The sequence below is a fragment of the Platichthys flesus genome, chromosome 19 (genome assembly GCF_949316205.1).
Source record: "Platichthys flesus chromosome 19, fPlaFle2.1, whole genome shotgun sequence".
Classification (NCBI taxonomy): domain Eukaryota; kingdom Metazoa; phylum Chordata; class Actinopteri; order Pleuronectiformes; family Pleuronectidae; genus Platichthys; species Platichthys flesus.
In genome coordinates this window covers 6,561,738-6,588,837 of record NC_084963.1, presented here as the reverse complement: position 1 = coordinate 6,588,837, position 27,100 = coordinate 6,561,738, and the positions used below count along the sequence as shown (strand labels likewise).

The 27,100-nt window shown below is 41.4% G+C and overlaps 1 protein-coding gene across 1 annotated transcript in view; it reads left to right on the top strand.

Moving 5' to 3' along the window:
- LOC133975495 (RIMS-binding protein 2-like) overlaps positions 1–27,100 on the top strand; it is a 56,889-nt gene that overhangs the window by 7,441 nt on the left and 22,348 nt on the right. Inside the window, exons 4-6 of the mRNA XM_062413460.1 lie at positions 2,937–3,080; positions 23,414–23,503; positions 26,129–26,251. Of these exons, the coding sequence (XP_062269444.1) occupies positions 2,937–3,080; positions 23,414–23,503; positions 26,129–26,251 (357 nt within the window). The remainder of the gene's footprint in view (positions 1–2,936; positions 3,081–23,413; positions 23,504–26,128; positions 26,252–27,100) is intronic.

Genomic DNA, 27,100 nt, shown 5'->3' with positions numbered 1-27,100 from the left:
GTGAATAAGAAAAGAAAAAACCTAATAATAAACTAAGAGTCAAGGTCTCTGCCTCATATTTTCATATGATCATCAACAGTGGGTGTAGTTCTGCAACAGAATATTCTGGATTACCATAAACCCTCTTTTTTTTTAATGCCCGGTATAATAAAGAAAACGTAAAAGTCAGGATGCATTTGCAAGATTTGTAGTTTATAATAATGAAAATACTGGTGGTACAACTTCTACCTGTCCACACAGAATTAAATGGCTGGCTTTCCAGAAGTATTTGAAAAGTGCTGAATTGACTGGAAATATTACTCTGCAACTTTTCCTCTGTCCCTTTTAATCCCTCAGCTTCTGCCTCACATTCAGCAGGAGGTGATGTCATAACTTCCTGTGTCGCACGAATGCGTCACGATTCCCATCTTTGACGCAGCTCCTGTCAGAGCAGCTTTGGCAGCTCCCTCTGTAAAGGGATGACGTCTCCGGCGTGGACGGCACAATTAGGGCCCTCTGCGATTCAGGAGCGGTTGCAGTTGCAGCCTCCAGATTTGGGCCATTACTCATCCTGACTGACTGATTTGGGCACTGAACTTTATCATGTCTAACTAAAGCCCTTTTCACAGCCTGTTTAATGCAGTATAATGTTGCACCTTTATTCCACCTCGCCATTCTGTACAAACACCAGAGGCAGATATCTATGTTAAAGGGACACGTCCTGCTTCTATATCTGTGTACGTTTAAAATCCCTCACAGGATCAGCGTTATGCTGGCTGGTTTGGTTCAGTGTAAACAATAGATTTTGTATAAAGATCGACGACTTGACTGTTTCCAAAAGTCGAGTCAAAGTGGCTCGCTGCAGAAGAGGTCATAGATCACGCCTCTTATGGGACATGGACTAAACTAAAGTACAGTTAGATATATAGATCTTTTTTCCGAAGATGGTCTCTGTCATATAGTTTCAGTCATTTTGGTTTTAATTGTCTATTTGATGCTATAAAAAACTGGGGGAAACTTCATGATTGACAGCTGAGACTAACTCAGGGTGGTCATCGATGTCGGGGCTCCATCTCCCGATATCTACTGTACAGACTCCGACTCCAACTGAACAAGATGGCAGCGATTGTATCTGGTGTATTTTGGCTTCATGTCTGAATAGTGGCACGAAATACAGACGTGTCATCCATCTTATACTGTAAACGAGCAAAGGCAAACATATTATTTTTTTTTTATAAATGTAGCTTAAAATGTCCATTTATTACTATGTGAATCTTTTTATGAGCACATTCATGTATTCTGGTCTACTTTAATTATAAATCGATTCTCACAAGGATACCGATATGCCCTAATATCCCCTTCTGTAACTACATGTGTGTGAACGACCAACAGGACGGGTTGGCATGTCTATCCATCCGTTTTTGGAATGTCCAGCATGTTACACTGGTCGGTCTGTCTGAGGGCTTGTCTGCTTGGCAGCTCTGCTGTAGTAGCAGGTGGATCTGGCTGTCTTTCTGTCTGCTTGGCAGGTTCATCATACTGGCTCTGCTAGCTTTTTCTGTCAGGGTAAACTGATATCTTGCCTGGAAATTTATTTTTTAGTATTTGGTTTGTGGAGGAGGGCAGTCTGGCTTGCATTCAGGGGATCTGGTTGTTTGATGTGCGAGTTCTTTTGTGGACCTGACACGATACCAAATGTTCTGTTAACATTCTAATTGATATATTAAAATAATAAACTGCTGTTGGAGCCATCTGTTGGACTGTCAGGTTACTGTTGGACTGGAAGTGAAAGTGCTCAAAGGGAACAATGGACTGACTCTTTCACCCTCTGCTTAATTTTCCTCTAAATGGAAAAAGGGTAATTCAGAGGGAAAAAGTGGGTGAGGGCAGGGGATTTTAGATTGGAGCTCTGCAAGTGGTTCCCATTTCATGCATTTATATCACTCAAAGCAGACTAAAGTGGAGCATCAAATTCAATTTTTAGATTAACTTGGGGAGGACTTTTTTTTTTTTGCTGACACAAAACGGAAAAGTGCATCCTTTTATCCTAGAGGGGGATGTTTTAATTTCTGGTTGCACAGGCAGAGTTGCATGTCCTAAATCAGCTTCCTCCTTACCAATCCCTCTGTTATCTGCAACACAACAAGTGCAGTCATATTCCAAGAACAACTGTGAAAAGTGGCATGAAGGAAAGACTAACTTGAGCAATAAAAGATAATCTTCTCCCTAACCCCTCGCGTGAAGCTTCCAGCCTGCCTCTTGCAGATATGCAGTTTATTTCCATGGAGAATTCAAGCGAGTGAAAATGCACTTTCAAAAGACGACTCCACTCCATCAAGGAAATTTTCGAAGGAGAAAAACACTGACTGGCAATTTCCTCTGAGCTTCCAAACTTGTTGCTGTAGCAGCTTCATTTTAAAGTCTGTTAATCTTTTTCTTGGGTCTGATCCCGCAGGATGGAACTAATACCTGAGTACCTCAATGTAAGCAAGATTGACAGGAGACCTATGTCCTTTTTTATGACTTCTGCCAAGGAGGTAATGTTTTCTACTGTTTGTTAGTTAGCAGGACTATGCAAAAACGTTTATATAAATATTCAAGGTCCCCAGAGGACAAATTATAATGGGTTTGTTGAACCTCTTGACTTTTTCTATTTTCATTTATAAAGGAAAATATCTTTTGGAAATAATTGTAAATTAATTTTGCTAAGTTGCAAATTTGAAAAGGCTAAAATGCTAAACCAAGATGGTGAACAGGGGCACGTTATACCTGTTTAGCATTAGTATGTCAGCACTGTCATTGTGAGCATGTTATTGTGCTGACATTAGCATTTCATAATCAGTAAGTACAACCTCCTAATTCCATTCGCATGGCTGTATAAAATTAAATGTATAATGTTCCAAATTTTTTGCAATTTTTCTGATGATGATAATACATTTTTTTATTTTGTCTTTCAGTTAAGGTATGAGGTTTCATCCCAGCAAGCTGCAGGCCACTCGGTCCAAACTGGGAACCGTTTTCGACTGCTGGAGGAGAGAAACCGAGCTCTGAAGCTTGAAGTCACCACGCTTCGCCAAGAAAAGCTGCAATATAAGAAACTGGTAAGCTTCCTACTTTCAGCCAGACACTCGCATCTATTTCTGAGCCACTCTTAGCTGTTCAAACACCCCCCATCTGATAGGACCTTTTTTATTGCCTGCAAACACCAGATAAAACGATGCGAGCGCAATATACATATTTACTGATGACCCCCCTCCTTATTGGAAACCATAAAGATTTTCTTAGCATGTCAGTGTCACTTTACTCCCTGTTGCAGTTTTATTCTTCAAGGATTCAACTGTTAACACACACATACGCACACACTTGTTGTTGGTCTTGCACACACGTGGTCATGTGTAATGTGGTGTGAAATGGATGAGTAGGGGCGTGTGGTTTGGTCTGTATGTCTTGCACGGGGGTGTGTGTTTTCTGTGCCACATATATTTGTTTGGCCTGTATGTTCATGCGTGCATTTGTGTGTGTGTGTTTGTATATAGTGATTTTCTATGGAGGCCTCCCTCAGGTAGTCTCGGATGGCAAGGCGTGTGAGCCGTTGTCTTGGCAACACGCCCATTTGTGGACACACTGGCAAAAGAGGAACTGACGGAGTATAATGGCTGCTTCAGTTCTAAACCTTAACGACTAGAAATTATTTCCAGTTTCATAGCGGGAAAGCTTCTATTTGCATTCATACAACCTTGTATTGACACTTCTCCTCCAGGATGTGGTGTGTACAGCGGCTCATATTTGAAACACCAGTATCGACAGAGGCCAAATCACCACAAGTAAAACTTCCGTTGTGTGAGCGGAGAAATGTTAACAGTTGAAAATTCCTGGGATCAACTGTATTCTATGCTGTTGCAGTAAAATCTCACCATCGCCATTGTGCAACTCGCCTTTGGCTCGCGTTCTCATGTCTGCATCATGACGGTGCGTCTCTGTTACATATGGCGAGAATGAACACACATCACCATTTGTAATAAGGTTGCAAAACATGCTTGAGTAACACACTGACTCACGATTTAATGCCGGATGTATCGCGACTGGCTGCTGCTCACTGTTATGTCACTATGACTTTGTGATTAGTCACTAGGTCATCAGCTAACACCTGCTTATTCACAGTCACCGCAAATATTCACAGATATGCTGCTAAATTTAACGTGCACGGAAAAAGCGACATTACACCGCCATGCGTCTGAAAGCAGAACGGTACCTTTATCTGATTCCCAAGATTTGTTTTGTCCATGAATTGAATCGTGATGAGTCATACATTAGTTGAGCATTACTTATGCATATGCCCTATTTATAGTGTTAACCATAATCCCGCTGCAGTCTGAGGGTTAGCATATGATCACAGCATCTTTTAAATATCTTAATGCTATATGTTAGAGCAGAGGTCTTCAACAGGGGGTCCGCGACCCTTAGGGGTCCGCAGAGTTACTGCAGGGGGGTCGCAACATTTTTGGTTGATTATTTTTTTTTTCCAACCAATATTTTCCCACCACAAATTTAATTGTCTTTAAATATACATTCACATGAATCCAGCATATTGTAGCGAACGGATAAATGGAGGCAGAATATTTTAGTTATCTTTGTGTCAGCAATGCACACACTGCAGCTCCTATACCCTGCACATGGTTAAATAAAAAATGTAAATTGCTTAGTATTGCCTTATAACAGGGCAGCTATGTTTATACATGGCACTTGTCCTATTTTAATATAAAACACATTTTTATACAATATATCTAGTAAGGGGTCCCTGCTCCATCTCCATCAGTTTAGAGGTCCTTGGCCTGAAAGGCGTTGAAGACCCCTGTGTTAGAGCATGAGGTAGTAAGTATATTCACCTCATGCCTGTTTTTATACTAAGACAAGACTGCTAGACCAGGCTCTCAGCTAAAAGCCGAAAATAAACCACCTCTTGCATCTAATCATTGTCAAGTCATGATATTCATGGCGCATTTCAGCCGCATTCTCCTCTCAGTTTCTTCTATTTAATTCATTTTGCTACAAAAATGGTAAGGACACACACTGAGTAGGAAGGACTTCCTAGAAAAAATAGAAACGAGAAGCGTTGCCTGGGAACAATCTCTGATGGACAGTTGAAGAAAGGTACCGTAGGTAAAGAATGACCTTCTGCTAAAAGGCTGCAGCTGTCTCCTTGGACACCGATCCCTATGGCAACAATTGTGTGCCACTAGCAGCTGGCCCGCTCCGATGAGAGGCCTCGTGATGATGATGATGTGGGCTGTCCCAGCGCGAAGGGGGACAACGTCTAATCAATAATCCCTAATAGACGTGTTGTCTCAGCTGACCCAGTAATCTCCGTTTTAACTCCCACCCCCCTGATCAAAGAAGCACAGACCAGCCAGGGTTAGTAATAGTCCAGTGTAGTGTGACACAGTTCAGCTGGAATAATGTCGCCACCTCCCACAGGCTAGCCAGAAAATTCACATTGTTTTGACTCGTGTGGCTATTTGAGCAACTGTTATTAGACGGGGTGTGTTTAGGCTGCGCTTTCTAGTCTTTCCTTAATTGGGTTTATCTCAGTGCTCTTTCTTTTTCCACAATCCATTGCGATAGTCACATGACTGACAGACCCCTGAAGACACCAGTAGTTTCGAGCTGTCTTAATTGCTTGTCCACCTGTACCTAGAAATAGTGAAGAAGGCAATAACGACTAGCTTTGAAAACTCTGTGAAATGCTCATAGTAATAATCCTGGTGTGTTTCTCTCTTTCACCTGTATTTAATTTGACTAGTTTTGAATAATATATAAAAATGCCAAAATAATCACAACTCAAACAAATGAGGGAAAACTAATCTTCATCCACTCTAAATATTCAGTTAGACATGCTAGTTAATCAGGTTTTGAAAAATTCACTTTTTTACTATTAAACTAATGTGTGGATCTAGTGTTAAGGACTGTTATTATTATTACACATTTTACAGATATTTGCTTATTTCACCTTTTTTTCCCATAGAGAAACAATGAGGTCAAACCCATAGTCTGTGATCTGTTAGATAACGGTACACAGCCGGCAGTAAGAACATGCTGGTAGATTAGTTTGCTTTGGGGTAGTGCTCGCTCGTAGTGGTCCATCAAGTCTCCCATTACTGAGCCTCTTTCATGCTTTTAGCTATTTTTTTTTTGTACTATATAGCTTTTACTTCTCTCAATCCTCCCCTGTTGTCTCACTCATAAATTTAAGTCTCCCCCTCTATCCGCCATGTGTATGTGCTTCCCCTCTGTCTCCATCAGTCTCCTCTCCCTCCACTCGTACTTCCTGTCCTAACCTCCTTACTTACCCACATCCAGGCAGATATGTGGACTCTGGTCTGGCCTGTGCAGCTTCATGTCTGCGGTAATTGACGCAGATTTGATGAACATCAGGGAGGGTCATGCCAAACCGTAATTAAATTTCAGACATTTTTAGAGGGAGTTCATTCCAGACGAATATTTCGAACTGAGTTATACCTTCCTGGGAGTGAGTGCATCATGTAAAAATAATAACACTACCATCATTCAAGTTTTCCATATGACTTTGCTAAAGTCTGATCTGCCATAGTTTCCCTCACAAACCCAGATAACACTAAATCCTTCTATTCTAACTGAATCAACCACTTTATTTATTTAGATTTAAAGTGGCGATTACATCTTTTCACGCTGCATTTGAGGGGAACATTTCATAATCCACACAACCACAATTATAACTGTGCCCCACAGTGCTGCCTCATAGGGAACCACTGGTTTCTCAACATGTCTTTTCTGAATAAATATTGGCAGAATTGGGTTAATATGAGCGATACAGAGATGCAAAGCTGCATACATAACCATTGCCTTTTATTTCAGAACAAAAAATGTTTGAAAAGCCTTTGGAGTGTCCTGGTTTTGTACATTAATTGATATGTGATCTCATTTCTTAAATTCATAATAGACCTGTTTACAGTGACACAAATGGCCGCAGTCCAACTTGTGAGAGCACTGAATCATATCAAACTCCAAAAATTGCACCGATAAACAAATTCTGGTGCCTATACATTTTTAATGTGCTAAAAATATTCCACTGTCAAAAAGTAGGGCCCTTGTGGATTACTTGAAAATCCCCTTAACCAGCTTAAATAATTGTAGGGGCTATCTGTGGTGTACCCACTTTCACACTCAGAAATACACATGCAGGGACATGCATGAGCACCCGCACATAAGCTGATGTCTATATGATATAATTACTCATTGTGACAAGCCAGTGTAGGCAGTGTTAAAGCAAGTGTGTGCTGTGTTGTAGTTAAAGGCTAAAAGCTGTGAAACTATTCAGATAAGAGCTGGAACAGAAAGGAAATGAATAATTGGCCGCATGGGAATAAAATTGATTCTGGTTTTATAAATGTGGAATCTAACCCAGAAACCTGTTTGGATTTTGTGCCTATAAACGCTCCTTGATGCAAAAATCTCTATCAGCAGGGTTCTGTATAAGCCTACAACTATGGGTGAAATTACAGAAGTGGAACAATAACTACTACTCTACAACAGTGGTCGTAGTGTAGTATTCCATAATCCAGAGAGAAGGCTGTGGTCGTTATTTAACTTAACAGGAGTTTCTTTATTTATAAGCAACATTAGCAGCACGGCTTCGTGGAGAATGGTGACTTTGGTCTAGTTTGAAAAGTGAGAGATCAGAGTTATCCTCTGATCCTTCATGTAGCCTTACCATGAGGATAAAATGTGTGTCTTTAAGTGAACTGAAACTTAGTGGATGGAATACTATGATTTGCATTATTCCCTCAAGATGATTTGTAATAACTTTAGTGAACCTGTAACTTCATCACCAGATCAAAATTCATGTTTTCCCATTACACACAAAGAAAAACAAGAGATTTTCCAATCATCCTTTGGTGCACTTTGTGTTTTTTAACAATTGCCAACATGCTAATCTAAGATGCTAAAAGTATTAAAACTTGTGAGGAAACTTCCTCTTCTCTCATGCAAAATGGCTCAACGGTGCCCCCTGACACCCCCGGAACATGTTCACATTGACTGATCTTCACAAAAATCGCTACACAGTTGTATCATGACCAGACAAACAAAAATGTCTGGAGGTGCAATGCGAAAAACGCAACAGGAAGCCTACTATTTTGCATTTAGTGGCCATTTTTGGCCATAGTCCACATTTGTACGTACCATGGACTTATTTATATATCTCAATTAAATTAAAATACATTTTTTGAATTCATTTCACTCATATTTAAGTCAATTTAACTTAATTTTTCAAATAAATTTAACTCTCCTAGTTAAGTCAATTTAACTCATATTTCAGTCAATTTTTTATTTAAATATTTTATCTCTCTACTTTTTTAATTTTAATTTTTTAATTAATTAAAAATTGCCTGAATAATAATAATACTTACATTTCAATAGGGCCTCATGTCTGTCAGTGCCCTAAATATAATGTGTTCCAATAAACGGCTTAATTGCTTTTAGTACTCATGAAAAAGAGAAAACAATTATTGTCTCCTCTGCTGAAAAACAATAGAATAAAAAAAGATTTTAACACAACAAATTTTAAATTGGGATTATTAGTAATTGCACTGTTATTCTACAACAGTTCCAATGCAGCAACATTTAAAAGAATAGACTGGGTTAAATTGAGGCGTCACTCAAGCTCACCAACAATTTTTCCCAAAATGTATTCAATGCGCAAGCAACAGAAATGTAATATGCATTATTTACAGTAAATGGTGGTAAAGAGGACACTGTGAAGGAATGATGAGACCCAAATCATTTACAATCCAAGTAGATGCTAAAAAGGAAAACATTAAACTCATTCAAATTTTCTTTTGACAAATGAAATGCTGAGCAAGGAAAAGAGGGAGGGTCTATGTGACAGCAGGCAGCATCACGCAGGCTCCTGTCATTTCACTCAATTTGGCAGACATGCTGGAAGGTCCAAGCCGTGGTTGCACAGGGCGGCCTTCCAATAATCCATCCTTATTTGTAACCCACACTCCAAGATGTCTGTTTCCTACTGGCTGTGATGTCTTTTCGCCAAGCAGTAGCCCACTGATGTGGCTGATGGTTGTAAGAGTGGAGCTGGCTGATTAATTCAACAGAGTGGATTTCCGCAGCTCACTGCACACGCGTACAGCGGGAGAGAGAAAGGAGGAAATTGAGCAGGGGAAGAGAGAGAGAGAGAGAAATGATGCTGGAAGGGTGTTAAGGAGGAGGGTCTTTGGGGGTGGGGAGAGAGTGAGAGGAATTGGAGAGTAGGAAAGGGAGAGTGTGTGGAGAGGGGGCGGAGGAAAGAGAGTGCGAGAGAGAGAGAGAGAGAGAGACGCAGGCCCCGGAGCTGCTAGTGATGCTGCTGCAGCCGTTTGACAATTCCCCACCCAGAGAGAGCAAGGAAGAAGGGAGGAGATCAGAGCAAGGAGGAAGAAGGAGTAAGCGGCACCTCAGTCAAGATGCTCCTGTGTTAGCCAGCACACACGGTAAATACTAATCCTTTATCACCACTCTGCATCCTCTTTACTGCTGCTGTTTGTCTCCGCATCAGTGGCTCGGGTGTGTTACTGTTTGATTTAGCTCTGTGGAGTCCTATATATAGTGCAGAGGGTTAGCATAGCCAAGCAGCTGGGGAGAACCTGCCAGTGCAGCTGCTGCAGGAAGAGACGAACGTCCACAGAGAGGTTGAAACGAGAGGAGGATTTGTACATTTTGTCTCCTCCGGGACTTAATAAGGTTGCAGGAAAAAAAAAAGAAGCAACGTCAAGCTTCTGTGATTCTTAACTGAAGCAGAGACACCTGTTTGGAGATGTGTGGGTGTGTGTGTTGAGGGGTGGGGTTACAACGAAAGGGCTTACTGGTGTGTTTGGCTTGAAAAGGTTAGTATGTGCATGGATTTCAACAGCCCCATGATGTGGGAATATTCAATTATTCTTTTCACAAATTACATATGTAGACACATGTTTGTATCATCTGTTAGCGACACAGGGAGGGAGACAAACGTGTGGCGCTTTTAGCAAACAAATTGATTTCTGTGTGCGTTTGTGTGAGTGGTTTGACGTTATTGGTTCGGTAACCTGAGCTTTTCCTGGTTCCTCCCTACTGAGGGGTTGCCAGGTGTTGGTGATGACTATGAATCCACTCATGTTAGTAGAAGTATTAAAGAACCCAAATGCAGACTCGCATTAAAGCAGGTAGGTACAGGGAAGTTAATTACTGCAATAAGCAAAAATAGGCACGTTAAACTTGGTAATTAAAAATAAGGGACCCGACAACCAAAGACAAAACTCAGGAAAATGGACAAGTAACTAAATGGATGCACAAGGGGAAACACCAGCAAACAGAGCAGATGAACTGGCAAATGCATAAGGATCATAAGGGTAATTACAGGTGTATCTGGGGAAAGTAATCAAGGAAAGGGCAGAAAGAAAAACAACTGGACACAAAAAGACTAGTAATTTCAAAATAAAAGAGGAAATGATTCAAACAGGGTTGTCTCAAAGGATTGATTCCACATGTCTTAAACAAGAGTCAACAAGTCCATGGTAGAGGGAATCTAAAGGCCGGATCAACCGAGTAGGTCACTCAGGTGCCCCGAGGGCTTAGAAAGGGCAATCCAGAAGCTGGACTCATAGGTTGTGCCGCTCAGGGGGGATCTTGGTTTAGATAGAACTGCTGCAGATGAGAGATCAGCAGTAGGTGCTGGCTAGGCCCCCCACTGAGGATCAGGAGCAGGTGTTGACTGGGCTAATGACTAGAAACCAGGAACACCCTTAATGTTAGCAGGGACCCAATGCAGGAGCAGACAGACTGCTGACGCAGGAGCAGACAGGATGTCAGCCAGGGCAGACAATTCAGGGTCCGGTGGGGCGTAGATCAAGGCCCCGGCCAGCTGAGGCTCTGCTTAGCTGGACAACTGAGTATTAGTGGAGCTGGGCAGCTTGGGGAGCTGATGTCTCTGTGACCCATCCTTCCTTCTTGGTGCTCAAAACTATACTGGGGTGGTAGCTAGGTGAGTTCCATCCAAAGGGGACTGCTCTAGGTCTTCTGGTTTAGGATTCAACAGGAAACTGGATGATGTCGGAGTAAGAACAGGCAGATGGCTAGCAGACTTGAATGTAGACCTAATTAGCAGGCCGGTCAAACACTAGGCTGACTGGGGAACTGGAGGCTAGTATGCTTGGATGTAGGCTGTAAACTAACAGCTCCGATAGTAGATGGTTGGGAAATAAATTGTTGGCTATCAGAGTGGAACTGGAAATCAGGGATGTGTTCAAACCACTAGATCCAGGTCAGACATCGGACTACTTTAATCACTGAGTTCAGAAGAGGTTGTCGATGCTCCCAACATAAAAACAAGCGCCTAAGCCAGTTGTGTGTAAGTCATTGGTGTCAGGTAAAGTGACACCAAGGTGTGAGTTACATTTTTGTGAAAAGTTTGGAAGTATTTTACCAGGATATTGTTTGAGCAAGTAAAACTTCAGCCTATAGGTCAAATAACTAAAGCAACTGGGCAAGATTATGCAAAAAGGTTTGGTCACAGCATGAGAAGCTTTGCAGCACAAGAACTGACAGTAGAACATTTCCTGATTCATGTAATCCTTTTATGGCAAGAAAACTTGGCCCTATCACAGTCTGCACATGGAGCATGCATGTGTGACATTTGCAGAGACCCAGCACTTTGATGACATGAATGAAAGTATCAGGTTCATAGCTGAAACGAGGGACAAATCACAGCTCTTGCTTTTCTGTCAGTCACTCAGTAATGGCTTTAATTTCTGTGTTTCATTTTTGTGAGTTAAAATACATGCTTCAAACAAGTGTTTGTGCTTTTGTGCATGTGAACAGGGTTCATATGTTCGAATGTATGGCTATGTGGGTGAGTGAGATACTTTGGAGAAATATGGCAGAGGAGAGAGGAAGAATTGTTGCACACAGACAATTCTGCTTCGTCTCATTTTGCAGCATTTTGCTTTGTACGACTGATATCACTTTCTCTGTCTACCTACAATATTTCCTCTTTCCCTCTCTGCGAAGGCACCACAAGGTTGTACAATTTAAAGAATCCTTCACTCCTAATCTTGCTACTCGTTTACCACCTCCCTGTTTCTTCTTCTTCAACTACTTCATCTTCATGCAGCAGACTGGCTGGCCGTGCCATCTGATGTTCAGTTGGAAGCCAGAGGGCAAGAAGGAGGGAGAGAGAGTGCGAGAGGGAGTGAGGAGGATAGGCGGAAATTAAACTTGTGTTTTCAGTCTCATGGCTGATTTCCTCGCTCCTCTCTTGAGATTATCGGGGAGTGTGGCAGCCAAAAGACGGCCTGCTTGACTAATCAAAAATGTTCCTGAGGACATATGAGCGCTGTAAATATCCCTATAGTGACAGCCTCACAGGGGCGTGGCAGCACATATCAATAAGCACACAGGTACACTCACGTACTAACATATGCAGACACCCTTTGTGTACTTTGCATCCACACAGATGCACATTTCCACAATTTTGCCAGCTTGCTTGCCTTCATATACACTCCCCCACATTTTCAGTGTATTAATAACCTAGTGCATCCATGCATACTTACACTTACTGTACTTTGCAGCTCCATTTCAACCCACATCCAAAGTGTCGGTATTTTTATGCAGTATTTTATTCGCACACTCACTGCTTTTCCTCAGTATATGAATTACTCACTCATGCTGTATGTTTAAATGTGGATTAATACAACTCAACGGGCATCAGATCTGTTGGATGTTATAGTTCATTGCTACTTTTTTTTTTTTATCATCCTGACACTCCACACCTGAAAGAGCAGTTTCTATAGCAACCCCATCATCCCCTCCCCTCACCCCTGCCCCTGTTTTGTGCGTCTGTGTGAACACATGCCTGAATATGAGTGAGCGCTGTATTGATCGCCAGCATACACGCCATAAGTGTCGATGTCATCTTAGCCAGCGGGGGTAGCAGAGAAGGAAACAATAAAGGAACATTTCCTCTTCACATTTCCTGGCAGCTTTTCAAGATACACAGAAGTTATATTAAAGGAAAGAGCACTGCAGAGGGAAAAGGCAGAAAGGGAGAGGGTGGGGCCGAGGGAGAAAGAGAGGGAACGTCGCTGCTAAACAGATGTGTTGTTGAAGTCTAATTACAAATACAGTTTAGTAAGGAATATCATGAGCAGCACTTAATCTCTCTTGTCATGCATGTGGTGCACTTTTCAAGTTATTTTTCCATCTCTTTAGATAAATGGTTGCAGACGTACGTTCACTGTAGCTGCTGATTCAGTATCTTTATGTTTACCTCCTGTTGATATTCTTCACCTATATAAAACAAAAAATGTTTAGATCAGTTTCCAGACTGTTGTTTTTTTTTTTTATCCAGATTTCTTGTTCTTCTGCCATCTACATAATTTTCTTATCTCTGAAGTGAGGACAAGTTTAGAGAGTCCTCTGGATGATATCGTTAAAGGGCCGTGAGGGGTGAGCCCTGCCTTACAGTGTTTTTTATAGTTTGGCACAGAGACAGGAATATGTGGCTGACCAAAATCCCCCTTTCATTTTATGGTTTTAATTCACAACGTAATTATGTAGTGTCAGGTAAGGTGAGTCCTCGAGCAAAGTAACGTGCTGAGAAAAGCCTGTTAAAGCTACGTCACTAGTTGTCTCCAACTGTCCCCGGACATTTTTTAGCTTGTCTTCTCACCCTCTTCTCTTCTCCTTCCTTTTAAGCTTCCTTCTCTCCCGAATGAAATTTTCTTGCCTTCTATTACTTAAATTGTACCCGTCTTATCTTCCTCTCTTCTCTACTCTCCATCCCTCATAATTTCTGTGTGGAAGGGCTTGAATGATTAAACCTAGGACAGAGGTCTTCGGTGGACTGAACACCAGGGGGAAGCTGGATGGGAGGAAGAAAGAACAGAGGAAGGAGGTATAGAGGAGTGCACAATGTCAGGCCAGCCTGTTCAGATACAGATGACATGACAGCTCCTGTAACTGTCACCTATTGCTCTGCGCCGATGAGTCCGGCTCACTTGAGACCTAAATCTCGGTCATATAAGCATCTGCCATTATTGAAATGTCCCTATTTGTAACCTTTAGCAGAAATTCAAGCACCGACGTCAGATACAAATCGACAGGATGTTGTTCAGACATTTTTAATCTCTCGCAGACTTCTACCTCGTAATGCTCAAAGTGCTGCTTTGTATTCTCTGTTCAAAGGCTGCAGATGTAGTCATGGTAGCAGGACGAGTTCTTTTTTTACATGTGGAACTGATGTTTCTCTGCTCGCAAGAGGAATCATTTAGTAATTTGGTGCTAATTTAGAGGTCGTGGTGAGCAAGCACATAATGTAAGCAACAAATAATACTTGTTTACACTAAAAATGACAATAAATACAAGAGCAACAAAAGAAATCAACAAAAAAATGTGTAAGGCAAACAATCAAATATAATAACTTTAAATAGTAGCAAATAGAAACCTGAATTAAAGACCATTTGGAAGCTTAAACCTTTGCCTTTTATTATAAATCCTTGCTTTCCCCATGAAAACTGGATATGAGTGGAAGATGGAACATCTATAAACCGTTACCTTTTCCATTGCATTTTCCAATCTTGATGTGAACTTTAGCTACAACATATATATAGGGCACACATCTCATCAGACTCATTCATATGTTGCATCCAGCCTTAATAGTTTAAGCTGGATGAACTAACAGTGAGAGATGAACAATTCCCATGTTCGGGGGGCAAGAAATTCTCAGTCTTCCTTCATTTGAGACAGAGCCTCTGGGAGCATGTAGCTGCCAAGTCTTATGGGCACAACAGAACTGTACAATGTGTAGTTCATGAGTAAAACTAAAAAGGAAAAAATGTAAATGTATTCTAAACTCTGCTGCTAGTGGCTGCCAACAGAATGAAGCTAACACAAAGGTAATGTGAATGTAGAGTCAGTCTTCAGGATTTGGAAGCATCTATAAAACATAGTATAAAATTCAGGTTGTGTGTTTACCATAGTAAAAATACCTAGTTTATCCTTGCATGCCCCTTCTCTGTAATAGTATATGCTGCAGCTGCTATTTAATACAAAATTGTGTATTTATGGATCTAGATGGTAAAACCCCGTCGAAACCAGTAGTGAGGAAAACCTCTGCAAAGGCTCTGCGAGTGTATTTCTAGCGTACTGTACATTTAAACAACTGTGCAATGGGGTCAGATGTAAATTATTTAGCACTTGTGCGGTATTTTTTGCCGCAGATTGGGGTCATTTGAGTGTGTGTCTCTGCACATAATGATGCACGTGTGTGTGTGTGTGAGCATGTGCCTAGGTGCATGTGAGCGTTTTATGGATTTCCTTGTGCTTGAGCATCTATATAGAGGCTTGTGCTCATGTGGGTGCACTTCCGAGTGTAGAGGTCCACCCAAGCATTATGTGAGCATGAAGGTCCATCCAAGCACATGTAATCCTTAACCAGCTCTTGGGCTCCTCATTAGCATCACACTGATCTTCCTCAGAACTTATTTTCCAGCCCTCTGATATTCTCTGTGTGGCCTGAGGGAATAATAGGTCCTGTTCACATCAAGTGCGTTATGTCATCAATGTGACTGGAAGCTTTGCTGCCCACGACATCGCAGCCGTGTTTCACTCACACTGCCCGCACCCACACTACATACATACAGCACACACACAAATTCAGTACACACACTCCCATGCTCTAATATTCCCTGTGGGGCATGTGAAGTCTCATGTGTATTCCCTGAAGGGGCCTTCATATACAGTGCAGCTGGAGCACCTCCACATTTCACATGTAGTAAACAGTCAAGGTTGATATGCAGAAATGGGCTCTTTCTTTAGCACTGACCTTGTTCAGACTGGATCCAGCTTCAGTTGGGACAGACTGCAGCTCATGTCTATTAACGCTCTGAACCTCAAATATATTTTTGTTATCTGTAGGAAATAAAAAGTGCAATGTTTGTCTATCCCATACACAAGTTGATAATTTGGCAAGAAATGGAGTGAAATCGTCGTCATTCCTGGGATCATATCGTGGAATAATCCAAGATGTGCAGATGTAAGAGAATTAAACTTCTGACAAGCCTTACGACCAAAATCCAACAATGAGAACTGCTAACTTCAACATTAAGTAGCACAGAATACATTACACAACTCGCTTATTAAAGTGGTTTTCTCAAGTTGCCTTTTGTAGGGAGACACAAACCAAGGAGACATAAGATTGAAAGTGTGCGATGGCCAAATCTTGTTTATCGTTCATTGCACCATCTGACGAGCCTCACAACTGACATCACACAGTCTCACACTGACAGTGATCAAGACAATCTCCCACAGTATGACACGCAGCCAAGACTGCGGCTACTGCACAAACCTCAAGGCTCAATCTGTTCATTAGATTCTATGAATGATCACTCAAGGACACAATATGAAATGTCTAAGAATGACAAGACCTTTGTTATACATTTTGTTGACTTGTGTACCTACATTTTTCTAAATCCAACAACTTGTCTTCAAGGTAACTGGACATTTCATTTGTCGGCTTTAAGTTGCGTCAATGGCTTTGTCTGTCTCTGCCATAACTTCCATGGCAAATAATGTGTTCTACAATTGAAAAACACATTATTAGCCAGTTAACCAGTCTGCTTTTTTTCCCCTTCCACTGTTTGTATTGCTCCCTCGTAATGAATCACGATTATTCATTGTTGTTTGCTGCATAACATGAATTAAGCTTTAATACATGACCTCAGCCATTAACATGATTTGCGCCTGAGTCACGTCAGGTACAGTTTAAACAGCAGTGGCGGCAACAACTCCCGGGATGAAGCTAGCTCTTTTTTTATCATTTTGATTGAGAGACCCCTATGTGGTGAACTTATTTTGTCAAACGGCAGAAAATAATGAATAATACACACTACATAGTTCCAGAGACCAACATGACATACTGTTGTCATAACAAAACTCAAAGATGTGACGTGTATCACTGTAATACTGCTTGAAATGAGGGTTGCTGTAGCTGTAGCCCCTGAGCAGCAGTGGGGAGTCAAATGCTAACACTGTATAAAGTGTATGTACTGTATGCAGACTACATCCAAGCAAGCACAAACATTATAGAAACTGTGCGGAGCTCGGGATGAGTAACAGGGGAAGTGACAGAGGAGGTCGAAGAGTGAGGTGAATGAGAATGTGTGTTACGTGGAGAAGTTAATCTCTCCTGACTGTAGCGCCGGCCTCTCCCTGCCGCTCCCCCGTCTTCTCCCTCCATAAAAGTCTGGACTGAAGTGTCTCCTGTACTGAGTAGCAGGCAGAGGAGTACACACACACAAACACAGACTCTACAACATACAACAACCGGGGCGGGGGTTTAAACAAAACATTGACTGCTTGATTTTCAATAAAATAAGAGGTGAGCTTAACTCTACACTACGTATCCCCGAAGGCTTTTTATACATGCATATATGTGAGATTAAATCTTGAGTATTTGCTTTTCAGCACAAAAGACTCCTGTACACTGATCCCTTCCCCAAAGATTTGGGATGTGCATTAAATTTTCTCTGCCACACTGACCTGACGCTGAGTCGTTTGTGTTCGAGACAATGTTAATATTAAACGTTTGCGTGGGCAGGGTGTCTGTTCAAGCTCCAGTTGATCCAAATTATTAAACCTGCAGAAATGAGTCATGTATTTTATATTTAGGCTGTTTACATATCCACTACTAACAAGGGGATCCCATAAATTATAAGGGTATTATACACTGTGAGAACTTCTGGTTTTAATCTGAGTGTGTTTTTCGTGAGGTAATTTTTTGCCACATGAATATTTCTAAGGGATTTCAAATCTTTAGGATTCAGGTGAGAGGTCTGCAACACTGGATATGCAAGAGCTTACAGGGAATGTATGCCTCGAGATGCCAGTTATGCAAGGCATCAATATTGCACACACACACAAACACACGCACACACACACTGAACTACAACTCACGCTTCAGTATAGCTGCGTTAGGCACTGCCATCTGCGCCCACAGTTTACACTTACTGATGGCCTTGTAGGTCTTATGTCTGTGACGTGTGTGTCATTCTATATATATATATATATATATATATATATATATATATATATATATATATTATAAACACAAGTGTGCACACGCTACCATCAAAAATAGATTGGCGGCTTATTTATGTTTTATGAATGAGGTACCTGTTGAGACACACGGGTGGCACAGGCGACAAATGTCAGCAGATAATGCGCTGAAACACTTTAAGAGAAATCTTTTAACCGCATGCTGATGAATAATCTATTGATGACATTATGGTAACATTTACCACAAACTGCTTTGCACAAAGAGCACAAAGAAAGGAGGAGAAAGGTTGCAGGTCGACTGTGAAGGTTAGATTTTCCAAATGCTCCACATGAACAATATGCGACTTAAAGGTCAAAGTGAGTTGCTGTGTTGTGCAGCTTTTATAAAACAGCTGTTCAGGAGTCATGCCCATGTTGTAAACCAGAGCTAATGCACAGCTTTAACGGCATTACAAAAAAAAGTTATCTCAAAATGCTCTTGTGAATCGCGATCGTCTGCCAAGAAAGCTGATGTTGGGCCGATCATGTGGGTCTGAAGTTGCACGTTCTGCTGTGAAAAGGCAAACACCTAGCCAGCCCTTCAGAGGACAAACTCTGTGTCTCTGTGTTGTACATCATCTTTTACACTGCAGTGAAGACCTTGCTAATACTACACGATAAATCTTACTAATGCACCCCCACATCATCATAACCAATCCTTTAAGTAGCAGTGTACAGTCGCCTTTAAGTTTCATAACAACCTTGAAAAGGGGAATGCACCGCAGTATATTGTTAATTGGTTTACAATATATTCAAACTGGTGATTTGTTTTAGTCCTTTTGCAATATTTTGTACTTAACCAGGTCCAAACAGTTTGTCTTTGTTTTAAGAGGTTGATACCGCCCCCGTCTGTTCAGTCATTGGCTTCTCTTTTTATGTGGATATAGTCTTGAAATGAGCTTTAGGCAGTGGGAATATACTTTTGTGATGTGTGATACTACAGCCCTGCGGTACTACAGCTGCAATCCTTTTGAGAATGTTCGTGGCGTCAGCTAATATTATATTTGGGGAAAGCAGCACTCCATTCCCATGTGTTTACATGGGTTTCACTGGGTACAAGGAAAAAGACGTGCAGACTGGAGTTTAGGTTAATTGTCGAATCTAAATCGACCATGAATTTGTGAGTGGATGGTTGTTTGTCTCTGAATGTTGTCCCTGTGATTTGCTGCCGACCACGATTGCCTCAAGCTCCCCCACAACCATCAAAGTATAAGTGGTATAGATAATGGATGGATTTCTACTCCCCACATGACTGAATGTCTATAAATATACCTCATATGTTAAAAAATAGACACAAGTGCTGTTTTGTAATGATGAAGACAGAGTCTGGTTCTTAGTCCAGTTTTCACAGCATCAATCCTGATCTGCTCAGTGGAGGAGCTGTCCATGGTCCTGACTGGTACCGACATTAGGTTGTGCTGAACAGACAGCTGATGTTTCAGCAGCTATTAGTGGTGGGACGTCAGTCACGACTCTGACTCATTTATCCATTCTCTAACCACATGAGTGCAAAGCAATCTTTAACACACAGTCTTTAGGCACACCCGCGCGCACACAGACACCCATTAACTGTAGTCGCCCTATTAAACCGCTAAGCAGAAAGTTTAGTGCAAAGTAGTGGAAGGAGTAATGTGTTTGTAATGTGACTTTTCAAGAGGTCTTTTGTTTGAGGATAGGTTTTAAACAGATAATCTGAGCTGCACTTGAAATAACTTGGAGAATAGAGAGCTTACATTTTATACGTGGGTGAGTGTGTGATTCTTGTGTTATGAAAACGTGTGTCAGGTAAAATCCCTTCTCACAAACACTGGCTGTGAACTCAAGTTTAACTTTCACGTCAGGTTGCTATGTTTTTTTGCACATGAAGACGTCACATGTTATCAGTGTCCTGCTCCCCACAGTTGCAGAAAGTGGAACAAAATGTTTCCACCGTGACATCTGATTAATGGCAATCCCCCTGAAAGTTTAGGTCGAACAGTCACATCCCTCCACCCACAACAATCCCAGTCAGCAGTAGCCATTGTAGAAATCTCTGGGCCCATGAGTTCATTCTTCTGTTTTCCATTATAACGGCTGCAGCTTATTCATAGTTATTTATCCATAGTTGGGCATCACCAGTATGATCCAAAACAATTATTTCTAAATTAAGCAAATCCAAGATCCTGTCCGTGTAATTTTTTTTCGGATTACAAGCAGCATCTTTCAAATGTTACAATTAATTCCAATTAACGGCTGATTTGTTTAAAGCAGCATATCCACAATTTGAAAGCATAAACATTTCCATAAATAAATTGAAAGCCTTCATCGCTGTAAAATCCACTATGTTCCAAGTTTACTGCCCAAAACAGCTGAGAGCGCAGAAGTAAATTCCTACTTGATTAAACAAAGCTGTGTATAATCTGTGATGAGTTAAGATTCTTTGCATTCATATTGAATCTGAATTTTGGATCATGTCCTCATCAGATGACCAGAAACTAATAAGGGAAATACCCGGCTCACAATAAATATTCCTGTAAACTTGTATCTTCTTCACTGAAGCAAAGTCATTTCTTTGTCTGTTTGGATCATAGCAAAGCACAGAACAACAGGATGCTGCAGCTTTTTGCAGATGTGCTGATGCAGAGAAGCATAACAATGAGCAGAGGCACTGCCTAAATCTAATCATCTTACGTCACAAATGTGCTATTTATGCTGCAACTGGGGTCTGTACAGTGACTGCATCAAGAGCAGTGCTCACAGTTTGATGTTGGATCCAACTCAAAATGTGGTGTGATGATAACCAATTATCAGTTACACATTTTCTGAATGATGTAGTAAATTGTAAGGATATTTGCAGTATTACAGTACTCTGTAGAGCATATACCACCACCAAGGCTCAAAAGCCCCCTCACAAAACTACACTTAAATTCATTTATTTTTATATCTGCCCCCTGATTTTTTTAAACGACATTATCCCGTCTAGAAATCAACGTACATTTAAAAAAAAGGCATCGATGTTAAAGGAAAGTTAGAAAAAAAAAGAAGTCCTCCATTTGCCCCCTGATCCGTTTCCGGACCAACTTTTAAGTGTACGCTCTTTAGTTCATGTCTCACCAAAATGTCAATTGATTGAGTAGCTTTGCGTGATGCTGCCAACTAACACACAACCAACAGCAGAGGAAAACCTAACCTCCCTGGCAGAAGTAACAATTATATCTGATGCAGACACTATTATAACCAGAGGAACTGAACTGAAGTCTTTGTCGATGCACTGCGCATTTCGGGTCTTCCTCAATGAGATGCTGGCCACAGTGAGCAGAGCAGATTTAAGGCCAGCAGCTAAATTAGTGGGTTTGTGGAGGGAATGGAAATCATGGTGGTTAATGGGAGGTAAGTGTGTGTGTGGGAGACAGAGATGGATGGGAGATGGAAGACAAAACAGAAAAGGAAGGAAGAAATACGTTGTTTGTTTTTTGCTTATTTGTGCATATTGAAGGTTTAAATTGGCACATAAATGCGTGTGTGTGTATCCCTCGGCTTTGCCGTGTAGCATTATGTTTACACGATGTTACGGAGTGTTAAGCAGAGCTGTGAATGTGTGACTCACTGCAAGTGGGAGGACATATAAAAAACAGGCATCATTCCTGAGGCCCATAAAAAGAAAAAGCCACAAAAGGTCACGTTTTCCCCCCCTTTTTGTGATTCTTTGTATCCTTTTGTTAGCACTCTCTTCAAACCTCAAACAAACTCTTAACCTTTTCGTTCGCTTCCTGAAAATTGCATCACAGCCCTCGCCTCTTTTCAGCAATCTTTGCTTCACTTCCAGACAACTCCCCCCCCAACCCTGCTTCCTTTCGGTGGCAACTACACAGCCATGTCCTGGGGTGACAGTGCAGAGAACGAGTGCAGCTGACACCCCATGATGTGGCTTGTCTTCATAATTAACTGTCAGAAGCAAGAAGAACAAGCTAATTTCTGGCTGCTTCTCTAGTTAGGTGTGGCTCTGTGCACCGACTGCTCTGTGGTGTGCAGGGATGTGATGTGGCGACAGCGTTACACAATAAGAGCAGCCAGTGAACTCACTCACCAGTCTTTGTGTCTTCCTGTCCTTGTCGGTTCTCTATCTGTGTCTCGTTTGATTGTGTCTGAGCTGTCTCTCTGGCCACACATAAAGAGATGGATGGACCTCGCTGGCCCTTCACTTTCTGTTTCTCCTCTCTCTTCTCTCCTCCCCCTCTTACGGGGTTTACTTCAGTTTGGGTTGATAAAGTTTGATCATAAAGCTCTGAGCTGCACCATATTTCTTGTACTGAAACTGTCGTGCAAAGCTTTAAGAGATGAGTGCATGAACGCCTGGTTTATTACTGTTAAATCCAACACAGAATTCTATATTTTCACGTTTTCTTCTTTAAAATCGTTACATATTCAGAGGGTAATTGAATTAAATTATTTTCTGGAGAGTGTCAATCTACTTATTTGAACAGAAGCCCAGCCACCATCTTATCCTCTAAGACTTTTCATGAACATAAAACCAATAATCGCATTTCTCATTGTTTAAAGACAAAAGTAGAAAAGGCTTATTACTTATCCCCCCATTTTCTGGCCTCGATGCTGTAAATGACAATCAACATTATGAGTTCAGTGCACCAGCATAAAGTAGTATTATGAGCAAGGATATGACCAGTCACAGTAAAACCACTCCTGAGTGCTCTGAGCTTTGATAGGAGGAGAACATTGCCCTAGTTTGAGTCTGGCGTAATTATGTAATGCTTGAGTACCTGCAGCACCAGCGGCATGACAACTTCTGAATGTGAATCTGGGCAGTGGAGAGTGCAGACGGGAACTGAACACACCTTTAAAATCCTTTTACCTGCTATGCAACTTAATCTCTTCTTCTGCCTGTGGGATTGATGTACTCGTTTTCTCGTTATCTTCCACTCGTCTCTTCTCAGTTTGTTTCTTTTTGGTTCTACTTATCCCTCAAGCTACTTCCTGTTCTCATCTCCAATCTATCCCCCTATCTCCTCATTACTTTCTTTCTGTGCTCCCCTCTTTGTCTAGCCTCTCTCCCTTCATTCCTAATGCCACATACCAAATGGAGGGTGACAGAATACGGCTGTGTATTTAGTCCTCCAGAGAATCTTTCATCTGTCGCTTATATGATAGTTAAAGATGGAGTTGCGATGTGTGACGCGCATACATGATGCAGTCAGACATAAAAGGCATTGCAGAGGACAAAGCAAATTTATCGTAAGATAACAACAAGCTTAAGTTTTGTTTCTCCCTCGTTTCCCTGCAGAAAGCAAAGCTCCATGCTGCCTTGCAGGAGAAAAATCGTTTGAACCTTGAGCTGATCAACCACCACCTGCAGGCATCTAAGTATGACCAGGTAAAACGCTCACACATCCTTAACACATGTATAATTGTTTATTGCACAGACACACATAGAGCTGAAGAGCTTCCCTCTGAATTTAATCAATCTATGACGGTAGCAGATGTGGTTGTGCATTAACGACGCTCTCGGACGCAAAATATTCAGAATGACAGGTACACAGACTAAAGAGTGAAGGAGAAGTTATTGTGTGTGAGAGGGAGAACTAAGTTGCTTGCAACTTAAGGCTTCACGGACCACTGTCGGTCTGTTTGACTATCTGCGTGGATGGTAACAACATTATGTACAATAGCACAAGTAAGCATGTGGCAAATAGCCCTGCACATGGCTTTAAAATGCAGCAACCGACCAAAACACCAAATTATGAAACTCTTGGGACAGCTTAAAATATAACGGGGCGCCACATTCTAGATGTTTAATGGGCAACACTGCTTTGATATAGCCTTGGTGGAGGTGATCTCAGAACACCCTTCTAGTTTAGTGTGATATTAAAGGAGTGTCTGAAAGAAACCCCTCATTGTTCCCTTTCCTATTACTGTGTCAGTGCTGGCCCAGTCATTCTGAGTCTCCCAAGTCTAAACATTCATACATAAACATGCACACTGACTCAGACAGAGAGACAGTAATCGCCCGTCTGTGATGGTAGACGATTAGCTACTCTGGCACTAATAGTGACTTTCAACGAGGGGGCAGGTTTGACGCATGTTCAGGGACTCAGCTCGGAGCTCTGTCTCTACCGTGCCACACAAAAAGACGAGGGGGGACAGGGCTTGAATGTAAGTGGGACAAAAGTGTTTGCAGTCCTTCCAGATACAAAGCATATAAGGGAATCAAAGCGATAAAGAGGAACATATAAACTGAGACTGAAAAAGGAAGATACAAGGTGGAGCTATAATTACAGAAAGTAGTCACTGAAAATAAATTACACTTGCTTTGGGGATCTTTATATGAGTTTAAGGGAATTTACTCGTATAAGATCATTTTGAACCTTTAAAAAATATATTTTTTCGCAGGACTTGTTTATTTTAAAAGAAATAGAAACAGCCTTTTATTGATGAAATACAATAGTTAAGTAAAAAAAATGTATCTTTAAGGGAGACATTAAATACTAACACTTGCTTTAATTGTAATTCATTTTGCCTGCAGGATTTTTTCATTTAATTTATTATGTGCAGCGTCTTTGATTATCTAGAAATAACACTTTAGAAATAAAATGTATTGCTGTTATTATTGTCTGCTTGAAGAAAATAAGTGATGTAGTTCAGAGCTTACCGGAGCTATTGGCTCCAGCTCCAATCGTACATTCCTCAAAATGAATGAACTCATTTCCTTTGCAGCCGTCTACTTTTGTGCACTTTAAGCTTATCTATTGTGCGCTCATCTGTTTTGTTAATTAATGAGGTGATGGCTGAGGGATGGTTCTGCTCAGTCCTATGAGGCCACCTTTAGAGGAACCGGCTTAGCCCGAGGCCTGTGACTGATGAAGAAACGAGATGCAGAATGCTCAAGTCAGCAGCTCTGTCTCATCAAGGCTAAATGGAAATGTGCTGATTAATTTCTCTTCAGAGTGTGAACTCCCAATCAACCCTCCAGCAGAAGAAAAAAGGCATCCTCTATTCATAAATGTGAAAAGTAGGTCTGCTGCGAGAACAAATCTCATAAAAACTGCATGCCTTTTTGTTCTTTTAAGATAAAACAACAGAACAATGCGTTCAAACTCTTTAAAGGTTGACTACACCACTGTCGTTACCACTAGATGCTGCACTATCATGACTATACTGGACGAAAACAAAAGCTTTGTCACATACCAAACCTCTGGGCCTCTCAAGGTATTCTATAGGTTTACAAAGCCCAGTGAAAGTGGCCCCTTATTACACAGCCAGAAGCACAAGTGAATAAAGTTATTATAAAAAAGGAAAGGATCAACAAAGTGAGCTGCTGTCTCATCGCACGTCTGTGTGAGAAGCTTCGATCAGTCATTCTGCGATTTTAAAACTTATTCGGTACCGCACTTATTATTTCCTCCACGAGCAAAACACACTCTCAGTGATACAGCATTGCAGCTAGTTCAGCATAGCCAAACCATGTCATGCTGTGTCTGTACAAACATAAGGTGTAGCAGCGGCGTCTCTGGTTTAACAGCACTGCGGTGGACAGGTGTGTTTACAGTGTTTGTGTGCACAGTGCGGAAAAGATGTGAAAATGACCATGTTCCTCCGGCTGTCATGTTTACATCCCTGCAGCCGGAGACATCCCACTTCACGATTGTGGGCAGGACAGAAATAGTTCACAGGAAGGAACTTGTATGTATATGTCCCCCGGGACCCGCACCACAACAGAGAAGCTCGGATCATGACACATACAGAGAGTGTGACTTCATTCCCTGCGCACTCATCCACTATATCGTTACATGGAATCGTTTCTGACTGCGATAGTAATATTTACAATCTTGTATACACAACCTCATAACAAAGAGGTGATATAACAGTTTCCTTCCTCCACTTGGTTGCACTTCTTTCTTTGTCAGTCTTTTATATCCATGTTGTTAACAGTCCTCTTAACGTCCTTTTTGTCTTTATCGTCCCTCCCCCTGTTGCACCTGGACTCTTTGTGTCCATGCAGGTGCGATCAGACTATGACCAGCTGAGAAAGACCTACGCTGTAGTGAGCCAGGAGAGAGACGTGGCCCAGCAGCAGAGGGGCCAACTCCAAGGCAAAGTGGAGAACCTGGAACAGGTTCTAAAGGTGAGACAACTTTCCATTCCATTGGTGGGATGCACAGCAACCAACTCTACCTCCTCTTCTTTTCATTCATCCCTCTCTCTCAACATCTCCTTTCCCTTTTTCAAAATGATTGTCTATTTTCTGAACAGTCATACTCTGCTTTGGTAACTTTTGTCAAATCCATAAATTGAGGTCTTTCTCTTGAATCGTCTTTACTCAACTCTTGTGATAGATTTAGTTTCTGTCAAAGACTGTGAAGCTTAAGAGACTTTGTCCATCTCGTAACTTGGTAACGTCAGATAGCAATTTGTAATGTTGATAGAGAAATCCTGAGTTTCACCAAATAGCCTTGAGTATTTGTCCACAGTATCTCTGACATACTATTGGCTGTATCGCACTACATTTCTCCAGAACTCCAATGTTTCTGTTCATTTGTTCCTCTTTCACGTCCCTGCTTCTGTTTCACTCGCTCCATTCACCACATTTTTCAGACCAGATTTTTCGCGCCATTATTTGGAAATATTCTTCTCTCCCCATGTTTTTGGTTACTAAGAAAACTTTAGAGGGAAAGCGAAGCAACTCATGAGGTGAAGTGTCATCTGTATCACGGAGAGGCTCTTTTTTCATCATGTTCTTGTCTGCCAATAGTAATCAGACACAGTCTCACACTCTCATTACAAGTCCTCGCCTCCCTGCATCTCCTATTGATTGTCTGTTTGTCAGGATATCTGAGAGAGAAATGTTCCCATCTGAGAAAAACTGACCTGCTCCTTAATACAGCAGCGAGAGGTTTGTCTTGTCCTCATTGAGTATTGATTATGAAGACAAAGAGACTATTTAGAGAAAATTACACAGGGCAACGTGGGCAGA